Source organism: Pongo pygmaeus, chromosome 20, assembly GCF_028885625.2.
Source record: "Pongo pygmaeus isolate AG05252 chromosome 20, NHGRI_mPonPyg2-v2.0_pri, whole genome shotgun sequence".
Lineage (NCBI taxonomy): Eukaryota > Metazoa > Chordata > Mammalia > Primates > Hominidae > Pongo > Pongo pygmaeus.
Window position 1 is genome coordinate 60,711,027 of NC_072393.2, and position 24,625 is coordinate 60,735,651.

At 48.6% G+C, this 24,625-nt stretch overlaps 1 protein-coding gene across 5 annotated transcripts; it reads right to left on the minus strand.

Moving 5' to 3' along the window:
* Positions 1 to 3,363: 3,363 nt before the first annotated feature.
* On the minus strand, positions 3,364 to 19,759 carry LOC129020790 (leukocyte-associated immunoglobulin-like receptor 1). Of its 5 annotated transcripts, XM_054465605.2 has the most exons (10): positions 13,388 to 13,791; positions 12,934 to 12,969; positions 9,546 to 9,839; positions 8,654 to 8,704; positions 5,609 to 5,647; positions 5,175 to 5,300; positions 5,040 to 5,082; positions 4,914 to 4,951; positions 4,644 to 4,696; positions 3,364 to 4,101 (listed from the first exon to the last, which is right to left on the minus strand). In XM_054465605.2, the coding sequence occupies exons 1-10, from the start codon at positions 13,419 to 13,421 to the stop codon at positions 3,955 to 3,957; spliced, it is 861 nt and encodes a 286-aa protein (XP_054321580.2). In that variant the 5' UTR covers positions 13,422 to 13,791; the 3' UTR covers positions 3,364 to 3,954. The 5 variants fall into 5 exon arrangements, with proteins under 5 accessions (XP_054321580.2, XP_054321578.2, XP_054321579.1 ...); XM_054465603.2 differs by lacking the exons at positions 12,934 to 12,969; positions 13,388 to 13,791 and adding an exon at positions 19,525 to 19,750; XM_054465604.2 differs by lacking the exons at positions 12,934 to 12,969; positions 13,388 to 13,791 and adding an exon at positions 11,474 to 11,847.
* Between the last annotated feature and the right edge of the window lie 4,866 nt (positions 19,760 to 24,625).

Consider the following 24,625-nt stretch of genomic DNA (forward strand, 5'->3'; position numbering starts at 1 on the left):
GGGGTGGGGTCATAAGCACAGGGTAGGCCCTCCCTCTCTGCCTGGCCACACTGCACTGCCAGGTGATTTAAACATGGCTCCTCCCCCAGGTGGTGCTTGGGGGCCCGTGCAGCAGGAGGGACATCTTCTCCGCACAGCAATGTCCCCAGACCTCACTACGCTGAGTTCTGGCCCCTGCGTTGGGTGGGTTGGCAAGTAAGAGAAAAAACAAGACCCTGCATCTAATTTTCTGTCTTCTCTCTGGGACCTTCCTCTTTCCGCTAATATGTCAACAAATAACAGTGTGGTATTTTTGCTTAATTTCCCGTAAACTCTATCTGTCCTGCTTTCCACTGTGAGCTCACCACCTGAACTTCCTAGACTTCCTTACACTGGAGCAGACACTGGCATCTGCTCAGCTCTCCTGTGCTCTGCAAGGGGTAGAAAAATTCACACATCCTCTGCTATGTCCAGACTGTCCACCTTCTGCTAAAGAGTTCATTTACCCACCTGTCAACCTCAGAGTCAAAAAAACAAGATGTTATGGGAGAAAACACCCGGCTGATGGTTGAAAAATAACCAGAGAAGAAAGACAGAGATGCAGAAAAAGAGACAGAGACGGCTGGGCGCAGTGGCTCACGCCTGTAATCCCAGGACTTTGGGAGGCCGAGGTGGGCGGATCACCTGAAGTCGGGAGTTCGAGACCAGTCTGACCAACATGGAGAAACCCCGTCTCTAACAAAAATACAAAAAATTAGCTGGGTATGGTGGTGCATGCCTGTAATGCCAGCTACTCGGGAGGCTGAGGCAGGAGAATCGCTTGAACCCAGGAGGTGGAGGTTGCAGTGAGCCAAGACTGCGCCATTGCACTCCAGCCTGGGCAACATGAGTGAAACTCCAACTCAAAAAAAAAAAAAAGAGAGAGAGAGACACACACACACACAGAGAGAAAGACAGAGAGACAGGGACAGAGACAGAGCAGGGAGAATGTGTCCCACGTGAAGAACAGGGAAAATCAGTCATGATGTTCACACAAGAAAGCAAAAATACAGAGTACAGCACTGGGAAGCAGATCCCAGGAGGAAATTAAACCTGAGCGCAAATAGAAAATTAAAGCTCAGTACAAATTAAAATTGGGTAGGCCAGCCAGGCACCCACCCTCTTTGAACCAGGACAGAAACCTCCCAGCAGACCAAGCTGCAGCCCATTCCGGGGTTCATAATGTGGAGTCAGGAGCCTCACGTGAGTCTGAAGCCCCTGTCTCTGAGACGGCCGACCTTGGACAGGTTACTTCATGTCTCGGTCCATAGTTTCTGTTCTTACAAATGAGGAAAATAATAGAGCACGCTGTGGAGGGTTTGCAGGAAAATGTAATGTGTCCATGGTTTGCCTAGAACTAAATTAGCAACTGTCCCATAGAAAGAGCTGGCTGAGTTTTTGCTGAATTCTTAAAAATCTTTCTTTTCTTTTTTTTTTTTTGACGGAGTCTCCCTCTTTTGCCCAGGCCGGAGTGCAGTGGTGTGATCTCGGCTCACTGCAAGCTCCGCCTCCCCGGTTCACGCCATTCTCCTGCTTCAGCCTCCCGAGTAGCTGGGACCACAGGCGCCCGCCAACGCGCCCGGCTAATTTTTTGTATTTTTCGTAGAGACGGGGTTTCACCGTGTTAGCCAGGATGGTCTCGATCTCCTGACCTCGTGATCTGCCTGTCTTGGCCTCCCAAAGTGCTGGGATTACAGGCGTGAGCCACCGCGCCCGGCCAAAAATCTTTCTATATATATATATAAAATAATATTTTAAAAATATTCTCCTTATAGTGAGCGTGCAAGCTTCTTTTCTAGGAGTCTTCATTTGTTTGGTTTGCTTTTCTGGGTTTTTTTTTAGTATTCTTTTTTCATTGACAGATAATAACGGCATGTATTTATGGGGTACAATGTTGTGTTACCCTGTTTTCACACTGCTATAAAGAACCGCCCAGGACTGGGTAATTTATAAAGGAAAGAGGTTTAATTGACTCACAGTTCAGCATGGCTGGGGAGGCCTCAGGAAACCTACAATCATGGCGGAAGGTGGACACCTTCCTCGCAAGCAGGCAGGAAGAATGAACACAGCCGGAACTCCCACTTATAAAACCATCAGATCTCACGAGAACTCAATCAGATCTCACGAGAACTCACTCACTATCAAGAGAACAGCATGGAGAAAACTGCCCTGATGATTCAATTACCTCCACCTGGTCTCTCGCTTGACATGTGGGGATTATGCGGCTTACAATTCAAGATGAGATGTGGGTGGGACCACAGAGCCAAACCATATTAAATGTATTGATATTGGTTTACGCGTGCAGTTCTTCTTAGGTGGGGTCTCACCAGGAGTCGTGCCCATTGCAGTCTCCACTTCAGGCTTGTGACTGCTTTGGGTTTTTTGTTTGTTTGTTTGTTTTGTTTTTTTGAGACGGAGTCTTGCTCTGTCGCCCAGGCTGGAGTGCAGTGGCGCGATCTCGGCTCACTGCAAGCTCCGCCTCCCGGGTTCCTGCCATTCTCCTGCCTCAGCCTCCCGAGTAGCTGGGACTACAGGCGCCCGCCACCGCGCCCAGCTAATTTTTTGTATTTTTAGTAGAGATGGGGTTTCACCGTGTTAGCCAGGATGGTCTCGATCTCCTGACCTCGTGATCCACCCACCTCAGCCTCCCAAAGTGCTGGGATTACAGGCGTGAGCCACCGCGCCCGGCCTGTTTTTGTTTTTTAAAGACAAACACAGATTAACCCAAATGAGATTCTGCTGCCTCCTAGTGGTGCATACGGTAATTTTCTGTGTCAATCAGTACATCTGACCTACAGGTAGGGAGGATACTCGGATATGCCTCAACCAACAGCAGGCTCAGTGATTCCTTGGATTTCCTGGGGCATGTGAGTGTGTGTGCATGTCTGTGTGTGTGTGTGTGTGTGTGTTTGTGTGTGTATGCATGTGTGTGAGAGCATGCATTCTTGTGCATGTATGTGCAGATGTGGACCTGTAGGGTCAGCTCTCTGCCTTCACCCAGCCACACCTCCCTCATTCATTCCTGGTACACTTGATTTGTCAGAAAACACTGACACCAATGTGAAGTCCTAAGATGAGCAAGTTCAGAATATCTAATGTATCGTATCCGTGGTGATGGGTGCGCTGAGGAATTTGTGGCTATCATTGCACAATGTATGCGTATAACAAATTATTACATTTTACGCCTTGAATATGTACAATCCTGATCAATTAAATTTTAAAAAGAAAACGCTGACACCTCTTTTGTAGGTCCTGCTTCCCTCACTCAGCTTTGAACAACTGTGAAGGCAGAGACTGGGTCCGAGAGACCTATGTACCCAGGACCAGGCCTGGGGCTGCCAGATGTGAGGCCTTCAAAATTATTTATTGATGCACGGAGTAAAGCATAACCCAGAGAACTGGGCTTGGCTCTCAGCTGTGTGTGTATAGCACAGTCTCAAGGCTAGCTCTTGACTTCTAGGAAGGTCTTTAGGGTCAGCAGGGCAGATAATTACAGCAAAGTATCTGGGATCACTGGAGGTTCACAGCAGACACCTAAGACAAGCTTGGAGGTGGCATCACTGCTCAGGAAATCGGCTGATTGGCTGTAGCTGGGTCTCTAGAACAGGCAGGTGACTTTAGCTGGGTCTCTGGAAACAGTCAGGTGAATAAAGCTGGGTCTCTAGAAACAGCCAGGGAACTGTAGCTGGGTCTCTGGAAATAACTGAGAAACAGTCTGTCCAAGGAGCTGCTCAATTGTAGAAGGGACCACCTGGCTAATGAACCTTCTGGATGCTGGTTAGAAACCTCCAGTTTCCAGCTCTTGTCTCCAGGACAGCTGCCTGGCTGGCTTTCTAGACGAAGATGAGCCCAAGGGGAAGCCTTCCAAATGGTTGCTTCAGGCTTTTCCTAGAGTGACTTTCTATCCTCAGGTGCAGAGGCCAGGTGGGTATGGGGTCAGTGTCTGGCAACGGCTGCATACATGCTGGACTCAGCCACGGGCTCTGTGGACTGTGGGGACACAGCCTGGGCTGTCCTCTGTGTGAGGGCCCAGTGGTCCAGCTGAGCATACGTCACCTCCTGGGAACTCCCTGCAGCCAGGGCCTAAGAGAGAGAGACCCGGGGTGAGGGAGTGCCTGGTGGAGGGTGAGGTGAGGGGCTGTGGGGAGGGAGGGCTGTGGTGGCCATCTTCATGGGCCCTGAGGACCCTCTCCTGAAATTGCATCCGTGTGAAGAGCCCTCCCACAGGGTATTGGGGTTGGTTTACATGACAATGAACAAGGCAGAAGGGAAGACTCCTGACTTCCAAGCTGAGCCAAAAGACATTGTGCTTCTGTCCCCTCCCTGCCACCCATCCTTGGATCCCTCCCTCTGGGGGAAGCCAGTGGTGTGGAGTGGCCCCTGTGAGAGGAACAGAGGTTTCCTGCCCACAGCCGGGGGGAGTGAGCGTCTTGGACATGGATCCTCCAAGCCCACGGGAGCCTTCAGATGCACACAGCCCTGGGAGACCTCTCAACGGCAACCTCAGGACAGGCCGTGAGCCGGAACCGCCCAGCTGAGCCACTCCTGAATTCCCAACCCTAGGAACTGAGATTTTTTAAAGCTGCTAAATTTGGGGTACTTTAATAACTAGTAGGGAGGCTCACCGAGGTGTCCGTCTCTCTGTCCTTCTCAGGAAGTCCACTGACTGTGGTCTTGTCTTGGGGAGAAAGTACAGGGTCGGTTTTCTGGGGAGGATGTCACAAGGCAAGTCTGCCTGAGACCCCCCCACTTCCGATGACATCCTGCACCCAATCTATAATACAACCTTCTAGAATGTTCCAAAGAATCTTCCCCCCGCCCCCCACATTGCATCTGGATTGGCACCAAGTTCCCACTTCCCCATCTCACACCTGTCCCTCCTCCTTCCCCTTTACCTGCTGTCCTCTCTAGAACATCAACAGCCAGGTCAGGCCTGAGAGGAAAAATAAAAGTGAACCTCAGGGGCAGCCTGGTGGCCGAGGACCAGGTGGAGGTCCAGGAGTCATTCCCAGGGGCCTCACCTCTGCTGTGGCTTCTGCTCCTTGTCCTTGCTTCTGGGGGGCCCTGAGGACAGTCGGGGTGTGAATTAAGGAGATCTTCTTCCTAGCCTCTCCTGACAGCTTCCCAGGTCACTCCACCCTGCCCCTGAGACCTACCCTGCTTTATCTGATTCTGGCGACGGAGGAAGAAGAGGACCAGGAGGAGACAGAAGAGGAAGACCACTGAGACCCCGATGAGAATATAAAGATGCTCAGCACTCAGGCCTTGAGAAGCAGGTGCATCTAAGAAAGACAGAAACAGATTTTCAGCAGTGTGCATTTATTGAGCACCTACTGTATACCACACACACGTCACGTGCGTTTCATAGACTTACTAATATATAAAATATCTTAGGTAAATAATAGTCCTGCAGCACAGGGATCGTTATCCCCTTCTTCCACCACCGGGGTCCTGAGTGCTGGGGTCCTCTGCACAGGGACACAGCCGGCCATTGGCAGAGCAGGAATCTGATCAACCCCAAAGCCTGACCTCTTTCTCCTTCCCCAAGAGGCACACACCAGGCTCATGCTCCACGGCCCCCATCACTCACGCTCATTGTGACTGTTGTCCGACGGCCTCTGCATGGGTCCTGGGAGGGAAGATTCAGAAGGAGGAGGAGTTAGAGTCCTGAGCTGGACAGAGAAGGCTCTGAGTCCTCCCAAGTCCACTGTGGGGATCTCCCTTCACTCCCCAGGACCCTGGCTGCTCCCTCTAGACCAGCACCGACCAGCAGAGTCTTCTGTGATGATGGAAACTTTCTACATCTACTGTCCAGTATGAGAGTCACACATAGCTATTGATATTTAAATTTATCCGAAGTTGAATGGCATGAGAAACCCGCTGCACCGTCTGCACGTCCAGGGCTCAGTGACCCCACGTGCCTGATGCCATCCCTACTGGACGGTGCAGATACAGTGCGTTTCCTGGGCGTGAAGCTGTGGTAGACATCGCTGCTCTCTGCCCTCTGCGGATCTAGGCAGAGACCAACCACCCGCAAGAAGAGGAAGGGAGACCTTCCCTCCCTGACCTCCTTCTGGGTTCCCACCAGAGTGCAAGGATCCCCATGTCTGATTTTATCTGCCCTTGCGGCAACCCTCTGACGGGGATGTAACCCGCCCTTCTGTGGGAAGAATCCTATTCCCAATGTGCTCCTGTTTCCTGAAGCCCTGCAGCTAGCGGGCGAGTGTATGCGGCACCGCCCAGGCTCCCTGCGCAGCGCATTGCGGGCCGCCGGTCATCTCCTCCAACATTCACCCTCCTCTGCACAGTGCACGCCACTACCCAATTCCCAGGTGGCTAAATGGGATCCTGAGGGGCTCCCCCAAACCCAGGGTCCGAGCCAAGCGGCCCTCTTCCAGGAACAGCTTCCCCCCCCTCCCCCGCTGCTGAGGCAGCATCTTCAATATCCTTCAAGAAAGGCAGATATTCTCTCTTGGAGTGTCCTTCCCTCTGCCGCCTCCACGGTCCAAGGTCCAGGCCACCACCCGTTATTCTACACCATGACTTCCTGGGCTTGGTCTTCATAACATTTGCCACAATTCAAAATTACATATGTATTGTATATGTGCAATATTATACTTTTTATATTATTTACAGTTACATGTATCATGTATTATGCAAATGTATAATATAACAAATACATTTTTAATTATGTAATCTTGACATATGCATATAATTTAATGTATGTTAATCGTATATGATTTATAACTTATATGTTACATACATTCACTATAATATATAATGTATAATTTATATTCGATATAAACCTATAATTAAATATAAAATATTTTTTCTATTATAGTTATACATAATGTATACATAATAGATAATATATTTACATTAATACCTATATTTATTTATTAACTATAACACTTGAAATTTATACTATATATTGTAAATATAATATCTTTCATATAATATATAATATACATTATAGTCATATGTAGTGATACACTAACATGTTTTATTATATAATTATCTTCCTTATATACATAATATATGATGTAAACATATATAATATAATTACATTATAGGTCTGAAATTCTACATTGCAAATCATATATTTTTATCTGTATATGCGTGTATGGGAATCAGTGCATTTCTATTGCTCATTCTAACTATTTCTCCCCATTGAAGTTCACGAGACGGGAGGCCATTTCTCCTCATTCACGGTGCATCAAACCCAGAGGCTTCAGTGCCTGGCATAGTCCCTGTGAGGACAAAATATTTCCTCAGTATTCATAGGAGCATCCCTCCTTTGGGGTTTTCTAATCAGCACTGATGTCAGTGCCGTGTGTACCTGAACTCAAGTCTCCCCTAAACGATTCTACCAGGACAGCTCTTTTATTGCCTCTGTTTCACACGAGGAATTTGGGACACAGGAGGTTTGGGTGAATCACCATCAGGCATAGAGCTGGGAGGTGACAGAACCACCAGGATTTGAACCATGAACCCAGTAGAAGGGTCTGTCCTCGCCACCTTTTTATGTCACTGCATGAAGATGAGAGAGGAGAGAGGAAAGGAGAAGAAGAGAGGGAGAGAAACAGAGGCAAGATATTCCCGCAGACGGAAGGCTAATAAAAACCAGACACTGGACTTGAACCAGGTCTGCGGGACTCAGGAGCATGTCCCGCTGTGCCCCAGCAGCCCAGGAGCCTCTGAGGGGGTCCGGATGGAGCATGGCATCGCTCCTCCCGCCTCCCCATGTGGCTTCAGCCCCTGGTCCCACCTGCCTGAGCTCACAGCCCGAGCCTCACAGGCAGGCACTGGGTCTAGGTCCAAGGACGTACTCTGGTGATGGAAACCCAGGTGGGGAAGGGTCCGCGGATGGCTTATGACCCCGTGTCCTCCCCTGGGAGGTTCTGGCCACAGATCACAGGGGGAGATGGACAACTTGAGACCCAGGGTCTTGGGGCAGCTTCACTCCCATCACAGAGTCCAGGGCAGAGCCAGACGGAAGGGAAGCCTCAAGGCTTCATCCTGGTCACCGTTCACAGCTACGTCCCCTCCCTGTGGCGCCCTCCTCCTCTTAAGGGACCTCACTCCACTGTTCAGGCCTCCCCCGGAGACCACAGAGCCAACAGGAGCATCCCCGTCCCTCTCCGGGTGTCCCAGGTTGGAAGGTGAGTTCTAAGTCCCTCCATCAGGTGCAGAGCGGGGTGAAAGGTGAGGCCACCCCCACAAGGGGGCAGCGTGGAGCTCGGTCAAGCCCGGAAGTCTGGGGTGGGGCTGCCCGGGTGGGTGGCCCCTGCCCCTTCATAGCCTTGTGCCTTTAAGCAAGAAACTTTAATTTATGTTTTGCATATTAGAGAGGAGGAGGAGTTAGAAAATCAGACTAGTACCTCCCCCATTAAGTGGCGCTTGCATTAAGTACTTTCCACAGTTCCTGGCATAGAACAAGGTTGCAATCATCGTACCATTGTTGCTATGGTCTCTACGAGCATTAGCGACCTCCCAGAGCTGAGCAGGTGACAGTGCCTTCCCGTGGCCTCCCTAGACCTTGACTCCAAGCCCAGGGCAGAGGGCTGGACCCAGAGCAGCATCCCCAGCACAGATCCCCCTGTAATCCCTTCCGGCTGAGGGCCCTGCTACTGACCAGCTGAGGAGCCGAGCTCTGTGTCGGGAGAGTCCGGGCCTCCAGAGGTTTCTGTAAACAGGGGCAGGAGAAGGATTTAGAACCCGTCCCAACCAACCTGCCCTCCTCCACCCTGAGCTCCCATCCAAAGGCCGCATGGCCAGCATACAATCCCAGACAACATCCCGAGACTCCTGAGAAAACGGGGCAGGGGACAGGAGGCTGGGGAGAGCCCCGCTGCTTGCCCCATTCTCCCTGGGGCTTGTCACTCCCTCTGCTCCTCCCACCACAAGCACTGCTTGACCTCAAGGGACCTTTGAGGTCCTGGGGGGACATGAAGGTGGATTGGAGCCTATCCAGTGGACTTTGACTCCAGGATATCTCGGGCTGAGCACACACAAGGGTGCGTGTGGTCACATACCAAAGGTTTTCCCAAAGCACTGTCCCGCCCTGGTCAGGGGCCATCCCTGGCCCCTGTGTTCTGCCCAGTGGGAGATGAACCACACCAGGAGAAGCATATTGCCTGGGGCAGATTCTGGCTCAGTGGAAAGGAATAACAAGTGGGACCATCTATCCTGTGTGAAAAGACACTCATCCCCTTGTAGGGGGGTTGCCCCCTAATCTCTGGGGACCCACTCCCCACCCAGCCAAGCAGAGCCAGCTCTGAGCCAACCCAATGCTGGGGCTGAGTGTCCAGGCAATCCATGGTGTCCAGAGGAGACCAGGGCTCCAGGGACCTAAAGGCAGAGGGAATCTGTGTGCAGAGGGAGAAGGGGAGGGTAGGGGTTGGGGATCAAGAGGAGGGCAAGGGTGGCCACAGAGAGAGGACAGCAGCTGGGACAGGGTCCAGAGACCTGGGGACAAGCTCGAGAGGCAGGCTGAGACTAGGGCAGGGCCCAGGTGACGTCCTCACCTTTCACCAGCAGCTCCAGGTAGTCACTGTGCTCAGACCATCTGGAGGACTTAAAATAGAGGCAGCGATAACACCCAGCACTGTCTTCACTTACTGAGTCAATGCGGAATCTGGCCTCTGACTCAGATGAACTAGCTTGAGACACGTCATTAGTATCATTGTACTTGGATCTACTCTCCCTCTCCAGGCGGAATGTTTGAACCCCAGCCGGGCCCCGGCACACGAAAGTCACACGGCTTCCCGGGGGGATCGTGGTGCCTGGCTCAGCCGAGATGGAGGGTCTGGGCAGGGCCCCTAGGAGGGAAGCAGAGAAGGATCTCAGCGTCCACTGTAGGAAGTCACCATGCCACACACGTCATTTTAGCATCACAATTCAGGGATTTTAGCAATTTTATAGAGTTATGCAGCCACGACCACAGCCCAACCTTAGAACATTCCCACGCCTCCTGCACCTTCTACGTGCATGTGATTCTCGTCGCTGCAGAGTTTTTTCCCAGTTGACAGTAAGGACCCTGAGACTTGCTCACAACTAGGGACTTGCTCAGGGTCACGTGGGAAGTGTCGGAGCAGCCTGGGGCCCTTCATGTGTGCTGCAGAGCCCAGGGCCACTTTCCCGAGGGACAGAGGGTGGGAGGGAGGCACAGGATGGGGATGACAGGGTCATTCGTGAAGGACAAGGGACAGGGAAGCGAGGGCTCTGGAGATGGCTCGTGCTGGGGCCTGAAGGGCACTGGCCGGTCCCCGGGTGGGACTGAGTGTGGGACGGGGGTTGCCAGGCTCCTTTGAGGGTCCAGTGGGGTGAAGGTGAAGCCCCCAGCCCTGATCTGCTCACAGCAGATGCCCAGCCCATGACAGGTCCCCATTGCTAATGCAGATCTCTGTGGAGACACCACCTCTGGGTTTTCCTCATAGTTTCTACTTTCTTCTCAGCCTAATTTGCATTTCCTTGTTATTAAGGCTCTTGAAAACCCCCATTTATCTCAACTGGGCTTGGGGTGGAGGAGGAAGGGCGGGTTTGACGCCCTAAAACAGGAAGGTTATGTCAAAATTAGCAAAATCCCTGAGCAGGGCAGAGAGCTGGCAGGGCTTCAAGTCACTCATCCCATCTTCATTCATTCTTTATTATTGACAAATTAAAACTGCGTATATTTAAGGTGTACAACATGATGTTTTGATATAGATATACACTATGGAATCGCTGAATCAAGCTAATTAATACAACCTTACTTTGCGTAGTTAATTATTGTGGTGAGAACATTTAAAATCTGCCCTCTTAGCGATTTTCAAGCATACGATACATTGTGATTTACTCTAGTCATTATGCTGCACAATCCTGAACTTACTCTTCCTGTCTAGATGAAATTTTCTATCCTTTAACCAGCATCTCCCCAAACCCACCCATTTGTTCATTTTTCTTTCTTTTAACCATATCTCAGTTACTTATCAATCTGTTTAAAGACGTTTTTCATGAGCTGCTAATTCCACAAATGTGAGAAACACACACAGGATGCCTGCCCTTTGGAGGTGGACATCCAGAAGGGAGGACCGGTATTGATCAAAGAATTGTCCAAATCTGCATCTGTGAACTGACAGAGTCTTGCTCTGTCGCCCAGGATGGAGTGCAGTGGCATGATCTCAGCTCACTGCAACCTCCGCCTCCCAGGTTCAAGCAATTCTCCTGCCTCAGCCTCCCGAGTAGCTGGGATTACAGGTGCACACCACCACGCCCAGCTAATTTTTGTATTTTTAGTAGAGACGGGGTTTCCCCCCTTGCTGGCCAGGCTGGTCTCAAACTCCCGACCTCAAGTGATCCGCCCCCGTCGGCCTCCCAAAGTGCTGGGATTACAGGCGTGAGCCACCGCGCCCAGCCTCATTGGTCATTTTTAAAAGAATTATTTTTTTCAAAATCAGCATGTGAGAAGACCCACCATATTGAGCGGCATATGGAGTGTTTGAGAAAGCGAAAGAAGCTGGAGGAATGTAGAGACGAGTGAGCCCCAGGTCACAGGGACAGGATGTGGCTGGGAAAATGGGCATGTCGAGACCAAAGAGAGGTACACGGGTCTGATTCTATCTGAAGATAAACAGGGGAAGGGTTCTGAGAAGAAAAAAAAAAAAAAAAGATTTCATCTTACAATGAGATATTAAGTGAAAATTTTTGAATACAATTTAAAAACTGGGGAAAGTACAATGGTCATGGTTGTGCTTTTGCAAATCGCCGGTCCCTGGGGTCAGGAACGGAGCAGGCAGCAGTGGCATGGACAGGCTGAGGCCGGCCTCGGGGAGCCACGGAATGGAGAGGGGCCGTCACCTGGGGGTGACGCAGGAAAAGTCGATGAAGAGAGAGGGAAAGATGAGAAAAATGTAGAGTGAAATCACCAGGACTGGGTGATATGATGCATCTAAGAGGATGGAGAAGAGGATGTGTGCTCAGAGTCTGCCCTTTGTGACTGTCATGTTCCCCGCCAAGAAGCTGCCGAGTGAAGTGTGGGCTCGTCTGGGGAAAAGTGCCTGGTTCAGCCTTGGTCGTGTTGGGTTTGAATTCTCATTGTGGAAATCTGTGTGTGGAGGTGACACCTGCACTCCCAGGGTGACCGCAGCGCTACTTACAGCCACCAAGATCTGGAAATAACTGAGTGTCCACCACCAAATGAATGGATGAGGAGAATGTAGTGTGTATATGCAATGGAATATTATTCAGCCCTAAAAAAGGAAGGACATTCTGTCATTCGCAACAACATGGATAAACCAGAGGACGTTAGGCTAAGTGAAATAAGCCAGGCACAGAAAGACAATTACTGCATGATCTCACTTATCTGTGGAATCTAAAAAAAGTTGATCACACAGAAATAGAGAGTAGAATGGTGGTTACTGGAGGCTGCAGGTGCAGGGCATGGGGGAGACACCGATCAAATGATACAAAGTTTCAACTAGCCCGGAGGAGTGACTTTTTCAGATCTATGGCACAGCTGAATGACATAGTTCATAATAATTTATTGTATATTTCAAAATTGCTAAAAGGAGATTTAAAATATTCTCATCACAATAAAATAAGTATGTGATGGGGCTGATATGTTAATCAGCTTTATTTAATCTTTCCGTAATGTGTACATACGTCATAATATCACACTGTACCCCACAAACTACAATTATTTGTCAATTAAAAATAAAATTTTTGAAAATAAGAAAAGCAAAATAAGACAGGTGGAAGATGCGAGAGAGAACTGGGTGAGGGTTAGTTATGCATTTTACATTTGGAAGAGTTTGCAATCTAGGGTATATTTAAAGGGATCCCTCCAGGCCCTCTAAGAATCAACATCACTCCCACCCAGAACTGCCCTTGGGGTGACAGAGGGGACTGGGAAGACGGGACGAAGGCATGACTTACCCTCCCGCGTGTGGATTGTCTGGGCCAGGCAGAGCACTGGAAGAGAAGCTCCAGTGAGAAAAATGCCCACCACCCAGTCTCCTTATGGGGCTGCTATCAAAAGGGGGCTCGATGGAGCTGGGGGGCATTCAGCATTTCATAATGACCAAGCCAACCCTCCTCGACATCACTATCTCAGTGTAATCCTTCTTGCTGCAAAATGGTTTCAAGATAAATCCCAAAGTCTCCTCTTCCAAAAAGACTCCTGCTCCCCCAGCCCTTCTTAAAGCTGACCTCATCCCCACACCCAGGACCCTGTTTTTAGGACAAGGTCTTCTCTGATCAGACTTAGGCCCCGGGGAGAGCAGGAGGGCTTTCCTCCCCAGAATCTTCTGGACTAGACTCAGGCTTGAGCAGGGAACTTTCCAGACCTCCCAACCCCCTTTCCAGCCTCCCTGCTGCCTCCAGGACTCACCTAGGCCCAGGAGGGCGGTGGGGTGGGGAGACATGGCCCCGGTCCCAGCAGTGCAGCCTGGCCTGGGACGCACCAATGCAAGGACAGAACTCTGCAGCAGACACAAGCAGACAGGATGTGCTGGCCAGGGGCCTCCTGCCTATGGGGCTTCCACAGCAACTACCTCACGCAAGAGGAAGAGCTTTCTCTCCTGTTCTTTCCACCCTTTCCACTAGTGAGACGAGAGGGAGGGCCTTGGTTTCTGAAAAATGTCGCTTACCCTAAATGTCGCTTAGCGTCAGATGACCCTAAACTAGTTACCCGATGTGTCAGCCTCTTTCTAAATCTATGGGACAAGGCAGAATAAAGGTCGGGCAACAAACTGACTTGGACGCTATCCCAACTCCACAAGTTAACGGTTGCAGCTCTTGGGCAAGACATTACAAAACTAGAAGCTGATATTTCCTCGTTACAAATGGGAGCCATAGAAATCCTTCCCCCAGTTTTTAATATTATGATCTCTGCTGAAATCCCAACAAGATATTTAACACGTTAAAAATATCCTACAACGCATATCATTTTTTTAAGGAGACAGTATTGGTGAGGATGTGGAGAAATCGGATCCCTTGCATACTTCAGTAGGAATTAAAAATTGGGCAATCACTATAGAGAACAGTGGGGAGGTTCCTCAAAAAATTAAAAATAGAGCTACCATATGGTCCAGCGATCCCACTTCTGGGTCTGTATTTAAAAGAAACAGGCCAGGCGCAGTGGCTCACAGCTGTAATCCCAGCACTTCGGGAGGCCGAGGCGGGTGGATCACCTGAGGCCACAAATTCGAAACCACCCTGGCCAACATAGTGAAACCCTGTCTCTACTAAAAATACAAAAAATTAGCTGGGTGTGGTGGTGGGCACAGCTACTTGGGAGGCTGAGGCAGGAGAATTGCTTGAACCCGGAAGGCGGGGGTTGCAGTGAGCTGAGATTGCACCATTGCCCTCCAGCCTGGGCAACAAGAGCAAGACTCTGTCTAAAAAAAAAAATCAGTATGTCAAAGAGTTGTCTGAACTCCCCTGATCACTGCAGCACTATTCACAATAGCTAAGACGTGAAAATCATCTAAATGTCCATTGATAGAAGAATGGATATAGAAAATGTGGTACACACACAGGGGAATACTATTCAGCCTTAAACAAGGAAGAAAATTCTTCCATGGGCGACAACACGGACGAACCCTGAGGACATCACGCCAAGCGATGCAGAGACCAAGTACTGCATGATGTCACTTACAGGAGATCTGCAAAGTCACCAGAGTCAACAACATCACAGCAGGGAATGGTGGTTACAGGGGCTGGGAGGAGGGGGAAATGGGGCATTATTAACAAACAGGCCCTAGAGATCTGCTGCACCACATACGACCCATCGTCACCAATAACGTCTTGTTCACTTGAAATGTGTTAACGGAATAGACCTCGTGTTATTTGGAGGGCCCGGAGGAAGACCGGAAGAGAAGAGAATGTTTGAAACTTCTTAGAGACGGATTAAATGGTTGTGACCAAAACGCCGATAGTGATGTGAACAGCGAAGTCCAGGCTGACAAGGTCTCAGTTGGAAATGAGGATCTTACTGGGAACTAGAGTGAGGGCCACCTTTGTTACGCCTTAGCAAACAACGTGGCTGCATTGTGTCCATGCCCTAGAGATACCACGCCAGGGTATCTGGCAGAAGAAATTTCTTTTTTTTTTTTTTTTTAACGGAGTCTCGCTCTGTCGCCCAGGCTGGAGTGCAGTGGTGGGATCTCGGCTCACTGCAAGCTCCGCCTCCTGGGTTCACGCTATTCTCCTGCCTCAGCCTCCTGAGTAGCTGGGACTACAGGCGCCCGCCACCACGCCCGGCTAATTTTTTGTATTTTTAGTAGAGACAGGGTTTCACTGTGTTAGCCAAGATGGTCTCAATCTCCTGACCTCATTATCCGCCCGCCTCGGCCTCTCAAAGTGCTGGGATTACAGGTGTGAACCACCAAGCCCGGCCAAGGCAGAAGAAATTTCTAAGCAACAAAGTGTTCAAGTGGCATGGGTTCTTGTACCAACCTAGGCTCAGACGTGAGAGCAAAGAAATTACCTAAAGGTAGAGTTTATATTTAAAAGAGAAGCAAAGTGTAAAAGTTCGAAAAATTTGCAGACTACCCACATGGTAGAAAAGAAAAATCCATTTTCGGGGGAGGAATTCAGGTAGTCTGCTGGGCAATGACTTGCCGGAGAAATTTGCATAACTAAGAGGGAGTCCATGCTGTATCAAAACATCTCATCTACCCCATAAATATATACACCTACTATGTATACAAAAAAATTAAAAATTTAAAAACATATATAGTGACATGAGATGCAGTGTGAAATGTCATTAAAAGATGAGTTTGCATCAGAATAGTCCAAACATTTCAAAAACATTCCAGCATGATCACTGCGTTGCTGACCAGTCCTCCTTCCGAGACGTGGTAACGGTAATGATCTCAAGCTTGGATCTCGCGGACAGACAGGGGAACTCAAGCTAAACCCTGGTCCTCAAAGAGTTCTGCACGTTGCAGTCCCTGATATGTCCCTCCAATCTAATCCAATTTTCAATGAGTCCATAAGACAGCAATCCATCTAAAAAATGACAATAAACCAACTAAAACTGCTTAATATAATATGTTAAAGATTTTTTTGGCCGGGCACCGTGGCTCACGCCTGTAATTTTGGGAGACCCAGGTGGGCAGATGAAGGGGTGGGTCGCCCCTCCACACCTGTGGGTGTTTCTCGTTAGGTGGAACGAGAGACTTGGAAAAGAAAAAGACACAGAGACAAAGTATAGAGAAAGAAATAAGGGGACCCAGGGGACCAGCGTTCAGCATATAGAGGATCCCTCTGGCTTCTGAGTTCCCTTAGTATTTATTGATTATTTGTTGGTGTTTCTCAGAGAGGGGGATGTGTCACGGTCACAAGACAATAATGGGGAGAGGGTCAGCAGACAAACACGTGAACAAAGGTCTTTGCATCATAGACAAGGTAAAGAATCAAGTGCTGTGCTTCAGATATGCATACACATAAACATCTCAATGCTTTGCTAAGCAGTATTGCTGCCCGCATATCTCACCTCCAGCCCTAAGGCGGTTTTTCCCTATCTCAGTAGATGGAACGTACAATCGGGTTTTATACCGAGACATTCCATTGCCCAGGGACGGGCAGGAAACAGATGCCTTCCTCTTGTCTCAACTGCAAGAGGCATGCCTTCCTCTTATACTAATCCTCCTCAGCACAGACCCTTTACGGGTGTCGGGCTGGGGGACGGTCAGGTCTTTCCCTTCCCACGAGGCCATATTTCAGACTATCACATGGGGAGAAACCTTGGACAATCCCTGGCTTTCCCAGGCAGAGGTCCCTGCGGCTTTCCGCAGTTTTTGTGTCCCTGGGTACTAGAGATTAGGGAGTGGTGATGACTCTTAAGGAGCATGCTGCCTTCAAGCATTTGTTTAACAAAGCACATCTTGCACAACCCTTAATCCATTTAACCCTGAGTTTGACACAGCACATGTTTCAGAGAGCACGGGGTTGGGGGTGAGGTCACAGATTAACAGCATCTCGAGGCGGAAGAATTTTTCTTAGTACAGAACAAAATGGAGTCTCTTATGTCTACTTCTTTCTACACAGACATAGTAACAATCTGATCTCTCTTGCTTTTCCCCACAGGCAGATCATAAGGTCAGGAGATCGAGACCATCCTGGCTAACACGGTGAAACCCCATCTCTACTAAAAATACAAAAAATTAGCCGGGCGTGGTGGTGGGCACCTGTAGTCCCAGCTACTCAGGAGGCTGAGGCAGGAGAATGGCATGAACCCGGGAGGCGGAGCTTGCAGTGAGCCGAGATCGCGCCATTGCACTCCAGCCTGGGTGACAGAGCCAGTCTCCATCTCAAAAAATATATATATATTTTTTAATTTTTTTTAATGCCTAAGAGATATAAAAACTAAGTGAAGGCTGTGCAGTCAAAAGTGAAAGAAAGACGGACTCCCCAGACTCAAGCTGAATACTGAACCTGATGCTCACCTTGATGATGATGAATTAACTGAGCTTTATTTTCATGGTTTTGTAAATCACGGGGAGAAGGATAAAGTGCAGGGGTACAGATTCCAAAAGCTTCCACCTCATCATAAGAATGATTTCAAATCACTCACCAACTTCTCGTGGTTGCAAGGAATACTACATTTGTTTTGAAACTTAGCATTGAACACAAGGCCAAAACACAGTGGCTCCTGAGAATGATTTTCCTGCTTCTGACTCTTCTTTCACGTGCAGAATGGTTTCTATGTATTAGATTCTCCCCCCTGCCTCTTTTCACTTTAGGTCTTCATTAGCTATTTTTATTCAGCTTTATCAAAGAATCCTTTGCACACAAACTGCATCCACTTAATCTGTGCAATTCAGTGAATTCTGACAGTTGTGAAACCACCAACATATCCAAGATTTTTTTCACTACTCAGAAGATTCCTCATGCTCCTTTGCCTCCATGTGGCCACTGGTTCCTTTTTGATATGTATTTGTTGACTTATTTATTTATTTATATATTTATTTTGAGACTGAGTTTCACTCTTGTTGCCCAGGCTGGAGTGCAATGGTGCGATCTCGGCTCCCGGGTTCAAGCGATTCTCCTGTCTCTGCCTCCTGAGTAGCTGGGATTACAGGCACGCACCACCATGCCCGGCTAATTTTGTATTTTTAGTAGAGACAGGGTTTCTCCATGTTGGTCAGGCTGGTCTCAAACTCCCAACCTCAGGTGATCCACCCACCTTGGCCTCCCAAAGTGCTGAGATTACAGGCGTGAGCCACCGCACCCAGCCGACTAATTCATTTTTTAAACACACTTCTTACCTGGGAATAAATTTAAACTTGCAGAAGAGTTGCAGAGATACAGAGAGTTCCCATATGCCCTTCATCCAGGTCCCTCTAATGTTCATGCTTTACACGACCCCAGCACATCCGCCAAAAAGAAAAAAAATTAACACTGGTATAATAATTAAATGATGGGCTTTCTTTGGATTTCATCACCTTTCCACTAACGTTCTTTGCCTGTGCTGGGATCCAATGCAGGGGCACCGTCCTGCATTTACTTCCCTCTCTGTTAACTGCAGAGAAGGGTTTCTGTTTTCCTGGTTGGACCCTGATTAATATTCCCCTAGTATCTGAATACCAGGTGCCCAGGAAGGATGGGGGGCAAGGGTTTGCTGCCCACTAGGGAAGGTGTGGCTGGCAGAATCGACATCTGTCGGTTCCTCCACAGTCTAAGGTCACAGAACACATGGGCAGTTATTCTGGGTTTTTCCATAAGAAGGGTGATACAGAGCTGTCGTTGTTCCATATTATCAGAGGACCCCTCCACCTTTGCATTCCTCTAAGACTTTTCCTCTAAGACTTTCCTCCAAGCTGGAGAAGGCAAGCTACACACTTATGTCCAAGGCATGCTGCAGACTCAGCACGGCACAGCTTCCTCACTCAAAAACGTTACTTGGTGAGGGATGCACAGGCATGAAGTAATGATTCTCACACTAGATTCAGATACATACACAATATTTGCAACTTAAATCAGATTAAATACCAATTAAAAGTCAAGTGGAAAGACAACATCTACATAAATAAAATGACATAAGATGCAACATGAAATGTCATTAAAAGAAGAGTTTGCATTAGAATAGTTCAAATATTTCAAAACTATTCCAGCACCATCACTGTGTTGCTGACCTATCTTCCTCCTGAGATGTGGTCGCCATAATGATCTCAAGCTTGGACCTCGTGGACAGACTGGGGAACTCAAGCTAAACCCTTGTCCCCACAGTTTTGCACATTGCAATCCTGTGTGGTTCCATCCAATCTAATCCAATCTCAAGGACCCTATTTCCTGAGCAACCCTGGCTTGGCTCGGCCAAAGGGAAGCGTCTACAGAATCTGAGTCTAGAATGCCCGGAAGTCTGTACTTCTTGCTGTTTTCAGGAGATTCAACTGCAAAGCCCTCCCCAAGTCATCCACATTGGCTCATGTTTCTGTGCCCCACCCTTCCTGCCTGGGAGGACCCTTCTTGTTCAGCCAAAAAAAGCAACCTGAGGGTGGGGTGGTAGCAGGGACTCACCCATTTCTCTTTCCATCTTCTGGCCCGGATGCAACCCTGGAAGGAAGACCTCAGGACGATGATCATCTTCATAGGATTCCCGACCTGTCCCTGGCTTTGTCCTGAATATTAGCCGTGGCATCCTGGCCTGGGCTCCGATGGTGGATGAACTTGGCTTTCCACGGGCTGCCACCTCCAGCCTGTGCTGTGGAGAGACCAGGTCCTCGCAACAGTATTTTAACCTTGTCCTCCCTTCCCTTCCAGGGTTTACCAAGACATAGCAGGTGTCATAGATGTGAAAAAGCTTCTGCAATACCAGGGTCAGGAACTGAGCAAAACTGAAAAACACACAGGATGTCGTCTGCCAGGTGCCAGCATCACAGCTCAAATCTTTAACAAGGTCCAACCACAGGCACGGAAATAAACAGCTTCTCCCTGCCCTGTATACGTCTCCGATTTTACCCAGGGTGGGGCTGAGGAAGCAACTCAAATTCCCAAATATTACTTTTTTTTTTTTTGCATGACAGCCGAGGCAATATTAGACAAGCTTTACTCCCTAATTAGTGCCTGACAAGAACCACATCTCTGTCCCAATCCTTCTATTCAAAGTAGGCACAATTTGCTTTTACCAAATGTGAAACCCATGTCAAAGCCATGCTGTGAGTATTTACACCAGAGAAATTGGCAAATGCTACACGTCAGGGTTGTTTTTTGTTTTTCTTTTTGCTTTTTTTTTTCAGAGAGCTGATTGTCAAGCCTTTACCAGCACACTGCTGGTAAATTTCCAAAGGCCAATTTAAAGAAATTTTTTAACAGAACATGTAAAAAAAAAAATCAACGTGAAGTCAACATGCTCCAGGAAAATCAGACAATTGATAAAGCATGTCTATTTCTGTAGTGTATACTCCATCCTCTTTGCCCCTTCTACCTCAGCTACCGTAACCAGCATCTGAAGTCTTATATTCAAATTTCCCTTGCACTTTTGTAAATATAGTGTTCTCTCATCGATGTACCTATCTGGTGTGTATGTGTGTGTATATATACATATATATGTATGTGTGTGTTTAGTAGAGATAGGGTTTCGCCATGTTAACCAAGCTGTCTTGAACTCCTGCCCTCAGGTGATCTGCCCGCCTCAGCCTCCCAAAGTGCTGAGATTATAGGCATGAGCCACTGTGCCCAGCCTCTTTTTTAATTCTAGTGCAAAGTATAGTTTTCAAAACAATGTTTGCAATGTCATCAAATATAGAATGAGCATGCATCAATGTTTTCTTAATTCATTAATGATGAAATCATTATTCAAAATCCCTATCTTTACCCAAATATTTAGCTTCTTCTGTTGCTCTTCATTTGTTCCTGCATTTCTCCATTTCCACTGGGATTATTTCTTCTTGTCCAAGCCTTTTATTCTGGCAACCAATGAACTTTTCCCTCTTTCTATAGTTTTGCCTTTTCCAGAATGTCACATAGTTGGAATCAGCCAGTGGTTATGCCATTTGGATGGGCTTATTTCATGTAGTGATATACATTGAACTCTCCTCCACGTCTTTTCATGACTTGAGAGCTCATATCTTCTTAGCACGGAATAATATTCCATTGTCTGGACACATAGTTAATGCACTCATGTACTGAAGGGCATCTTGGTTGCTTCCAAGTTTGGGCAATTATGAATAGAGCTACCGTAAAGATCCATATGACCATATGTTTTCAGCTCTCTTGGGTAAATACCAAGGAATGCAATTGCTGGATTACGTGGCAAAGCTATATTTAGTTTTAGAAGAAATTGCCGCACTGTCTCCCAAAGTGGCTGTACCATTTGGCAATCCCACCGGCAATGAATGAGAGTTCCTGTTGCTCCACATCCTCGCCAGTATGCCAGTATGTGGTATTGTCTGCGTTTTAGAATTTGGCCACTCTAATAGGTGTGTCGTGGTAATTTGGTTCCTAAGATACTGAGAGAGGTGCAGAACACCAGCTGGGAAATCAGCCAGAATGCGCTTCTCCTGTGACTTCCTGTTCCACAGCCTCAGAGACCTCGGACAAGCCACTTCCCCTATAAACTTATCTTTTTTCTTTCTTTCTTTCTTTTTTTTTTTTTTTTGAGATGGAGTCTCGCTCTGTCACCCAGGCTGGAGTGCAATGGCATGATCTTGGCTCACTGCAACCTCCGCCTCCTGGGTTCAAGTGATTCTCCTGCCTCAGCCTCGCGAGTAACTGGGATTACAGGCATGCGCCACCACATCCAGCTAATTTTGTATTTTTAGTACAGACGGGGTTTCACCATGCTGACCAGGCTGGTCTCAGACTCCTGACCTCGTGATCTGCCCACCTCAGCCTTTTAAAGTACTGGGATTATAGGTGTGAGCCACCGAGTCCGGCCTCCTTATAAACTTCTCTAAATCTAAATTTGTGAATATTCTTTCTTTAGAAGTCGATCAGCTGGCCTGGCACAGTGGCTCACGCCTGTAATACCAGCATTTTGGAAGGCCGAGGCGGATGGATCACTTGAGGTCAGGAGTTCGAGTCCAGCCTGGCCAACATGGTAAAACCCCATCTCTACTAAAAATACAAAATTAGAGGGGCATAGTGGCGGGCGCCTGTAATCCCAGCTTGGGAGGCTGAGAGGCAGTAGAATTGCTTGAACCCGGGAGGTAGAGGTTGCAGTGAGCTGAGATCGTGCCACTGCACTCCAGCCTGGGCAACAGGAGCGAAACTCTGTCCTAAAAAATTTAAATTAAGTTAAAAAGCCAGTCCGGGCTTGGTGGCTCATGCCTGTAATCCCAGCACTTTGGGAGGCCAAGGCGGGCAGATCACGAGGTCAGGAGATCGAGACCATCCTGGCCAACACGGTGAAACTCCGTCTCTACTGAAAAAATACAAAAAGTTAGCTGGGCGTGGTGGCGGGTGCCTGTAGTCCCAGCTACTTGGGAGGCTGAGGCAGGAAAATGGCATAAACCCTGGAGGCGGAGCTTGCAATGAGCCGAGATCACGCCACTGCACTCTGGCCTGAGTGACAGAGCGAGACTCCGTCTCAAAAATAAATAAATAAATTAAATAAATAAAATAAGTCGATTGACTAATATTTATGAATTACCTCTTATATGCTTGGTGTTTGAGATTCAGGAGTGAACAAAACAGATCCAGTCCCTGCCCTCAACAGACCTCTTAGTCTAATGATTATGGGAACAGGGTCAAATAGCAAGTCACAAATTATTTCACGACTATTGTGAGATAAGAGTGAGAGCCAAGAGTGGTGGTGCATGCCTGTAATCCCAGCTCGAACCAGGGAGACAGAGGTTGCGGTGAGCCGAGATCGCACCGATGGCTTAACACAATGGGATTTGGCTTCTCACTCATGTAAATGACCAGTGCGGGTTTCTCTGGGCAGAATTTGAATTTTCTCCCCAGGATGACTCAGGGACACCCGCTTCTTCCATTGTGCTCACATCATGCCCTTGGGCAATGGCGTCCCATACTTCAAACAGCAAGAAAGAAGGAGAAACAGAATATATCTGTGCACTTGCAAAATTTACTGACACATGTCATTTCTGTCCAGAATTGTTGGCTATAAATAGTATTATGGACAGTGACACATGGATGCAACGAGACCAGGAAAAAAGTCCCTTGGTGGGTGTAGCCACCTCCCAGAGGTTCCAGTGCTTGTACTGTAACGGGAAGTACAGAATTTTTTTTTTTTTCTGGTGATCAGCCACACATCTCTGCCTCATGTGAAAAATAATCTCAAGAAGAAATGTACCTGAGAATGTATAGCCAAGGAGCATGATGTTGTGACACCCGATTGATGGACCATGTGGGGTGATTGACTCCCCTGCACTTAGAAGGAAATCAAAACCAAAGGTTCAAGTAATATTAAAGAGAAAAATTGTCATATTCCCTCTGGAACCCATGCACACCTTAGCTAACCTGCATGGAGTTGTAGAAACCACTAGAACTGAGGGAGGCAGCTCTGTGCCAGGGTGATGGCCTTCTCCCCTCCCAGTTCCCTTAGTTCTGGAGTTCAATGAAGGACGGGGTCCACACGGCCCACTCCGTTTCCTCTTTCTCTGAACCGGGGGTGCAGAACCTGAACCCAGACAACCTCTGGGTATGAGTCTGGCCCCAGAGCACCAGCTGTGGTTTTGGCTGCCACGGTGACCGTGGCAAAGTCCTGAGTCATTTGCTGTTGTGGGTATGATGGACAGCTGCAACGTTTTCCTGGACTCCCATTGAAATCTTTATCTTTAACTTCAAGATCGTCTTCTCCATCCCAAGAGAACTCATCAGGCCCAGAAGGCTCCTAGCCCCAGAAGTTCCCAGAGCTCTTCAGGTGGAATGTTGAGTCTGGACAAGCCAGGATGGTGACTCTGGAGAAGTTCTCCAGAAGAGAATCAGCATCTAGAGTCTCATGAGTTTGAGGCCCTTAGAAATTTAGACTCCAGAACCACTGCCAAAGTAACCCCCTCAGCCCAGCCCTTCGGTACCCAGCACACACTGTCCTGAGCCCAGCCCCTCCGTACCCAGCATCCACTGTCCTCAGCCCAGCCCTTCCGTACCCAGCATCCACTGTCCTCAGCCCAGCCCTTCAGTACCCAGCATCCACTGTCCTCAGCCCAGCCCTTCCGTACCCAGCATCCACTGTCCTGAGCGCAGCCCTTCAGTACCCAGCATCCACTGTCCTGAGCCCAGTCCTTTGGTACCCAGCATCCACTGTCCTGGTGGGAGTCTGTTGTGCTGCTCCAAGAAGACAGACCCTCACCATTACCGGAGAGACTGACCCTCCTGTGTTCAAGTCCTGTGGCCCAGACTCAATTCTGGAAGAGAAATCTGGATTTACAATGCTCAGTACTTTGCTCAAAATCTGCACTCGATGACGTCTGTAAGCTCTTGGTCCCAGCCTGGGCTGCGGAGCCTGAGGCTTGGGCAGATAATGCCTTCCTGCCGTCATCTCTGCTCCCTCTTCAATCACTAAGCTCCCACAGCATTGATCTAACCAGACATGGGCCCAGGGAGAGAGCTGTCTTCCCCGCCTCCCAGCCCTGATCCCTCGATCCCTCACCTGCCATGCCAAGACTGGTCAAGGGAAAGTCCAGGAAGAAAGCATGGTAAGGGGCACCTTGCTGCC

What these genes read in the sequence shown, in the direction of transcription:
- LOC129020790 (XM_054465603.2), bottom strand. Translation starts at nt 19,645, where the DNA reads ATGCCACGGCTAATATTCAGGACAAAGCCAGGGACAGGTCGGGAATCC. An exon ending in CCTGGAGCTGCTGGTGAAAG is followed by an intron (nt 8,705 to 9,545) that starts GTGAGGACGTCA and finishes CCCTGTTTACAG; the next exon opens with AAACCTCTGGAGGCCCGGAC. An exon ending in GAGCAGAAGCCACAGCAGAG is followed by an intron (nt 4,952 to 5,039) that starts GTGAGGCCCCTG and finishes TTTTCCTCTCAG; the next exon opens with GCCTGACCTGGCTGTTGATG.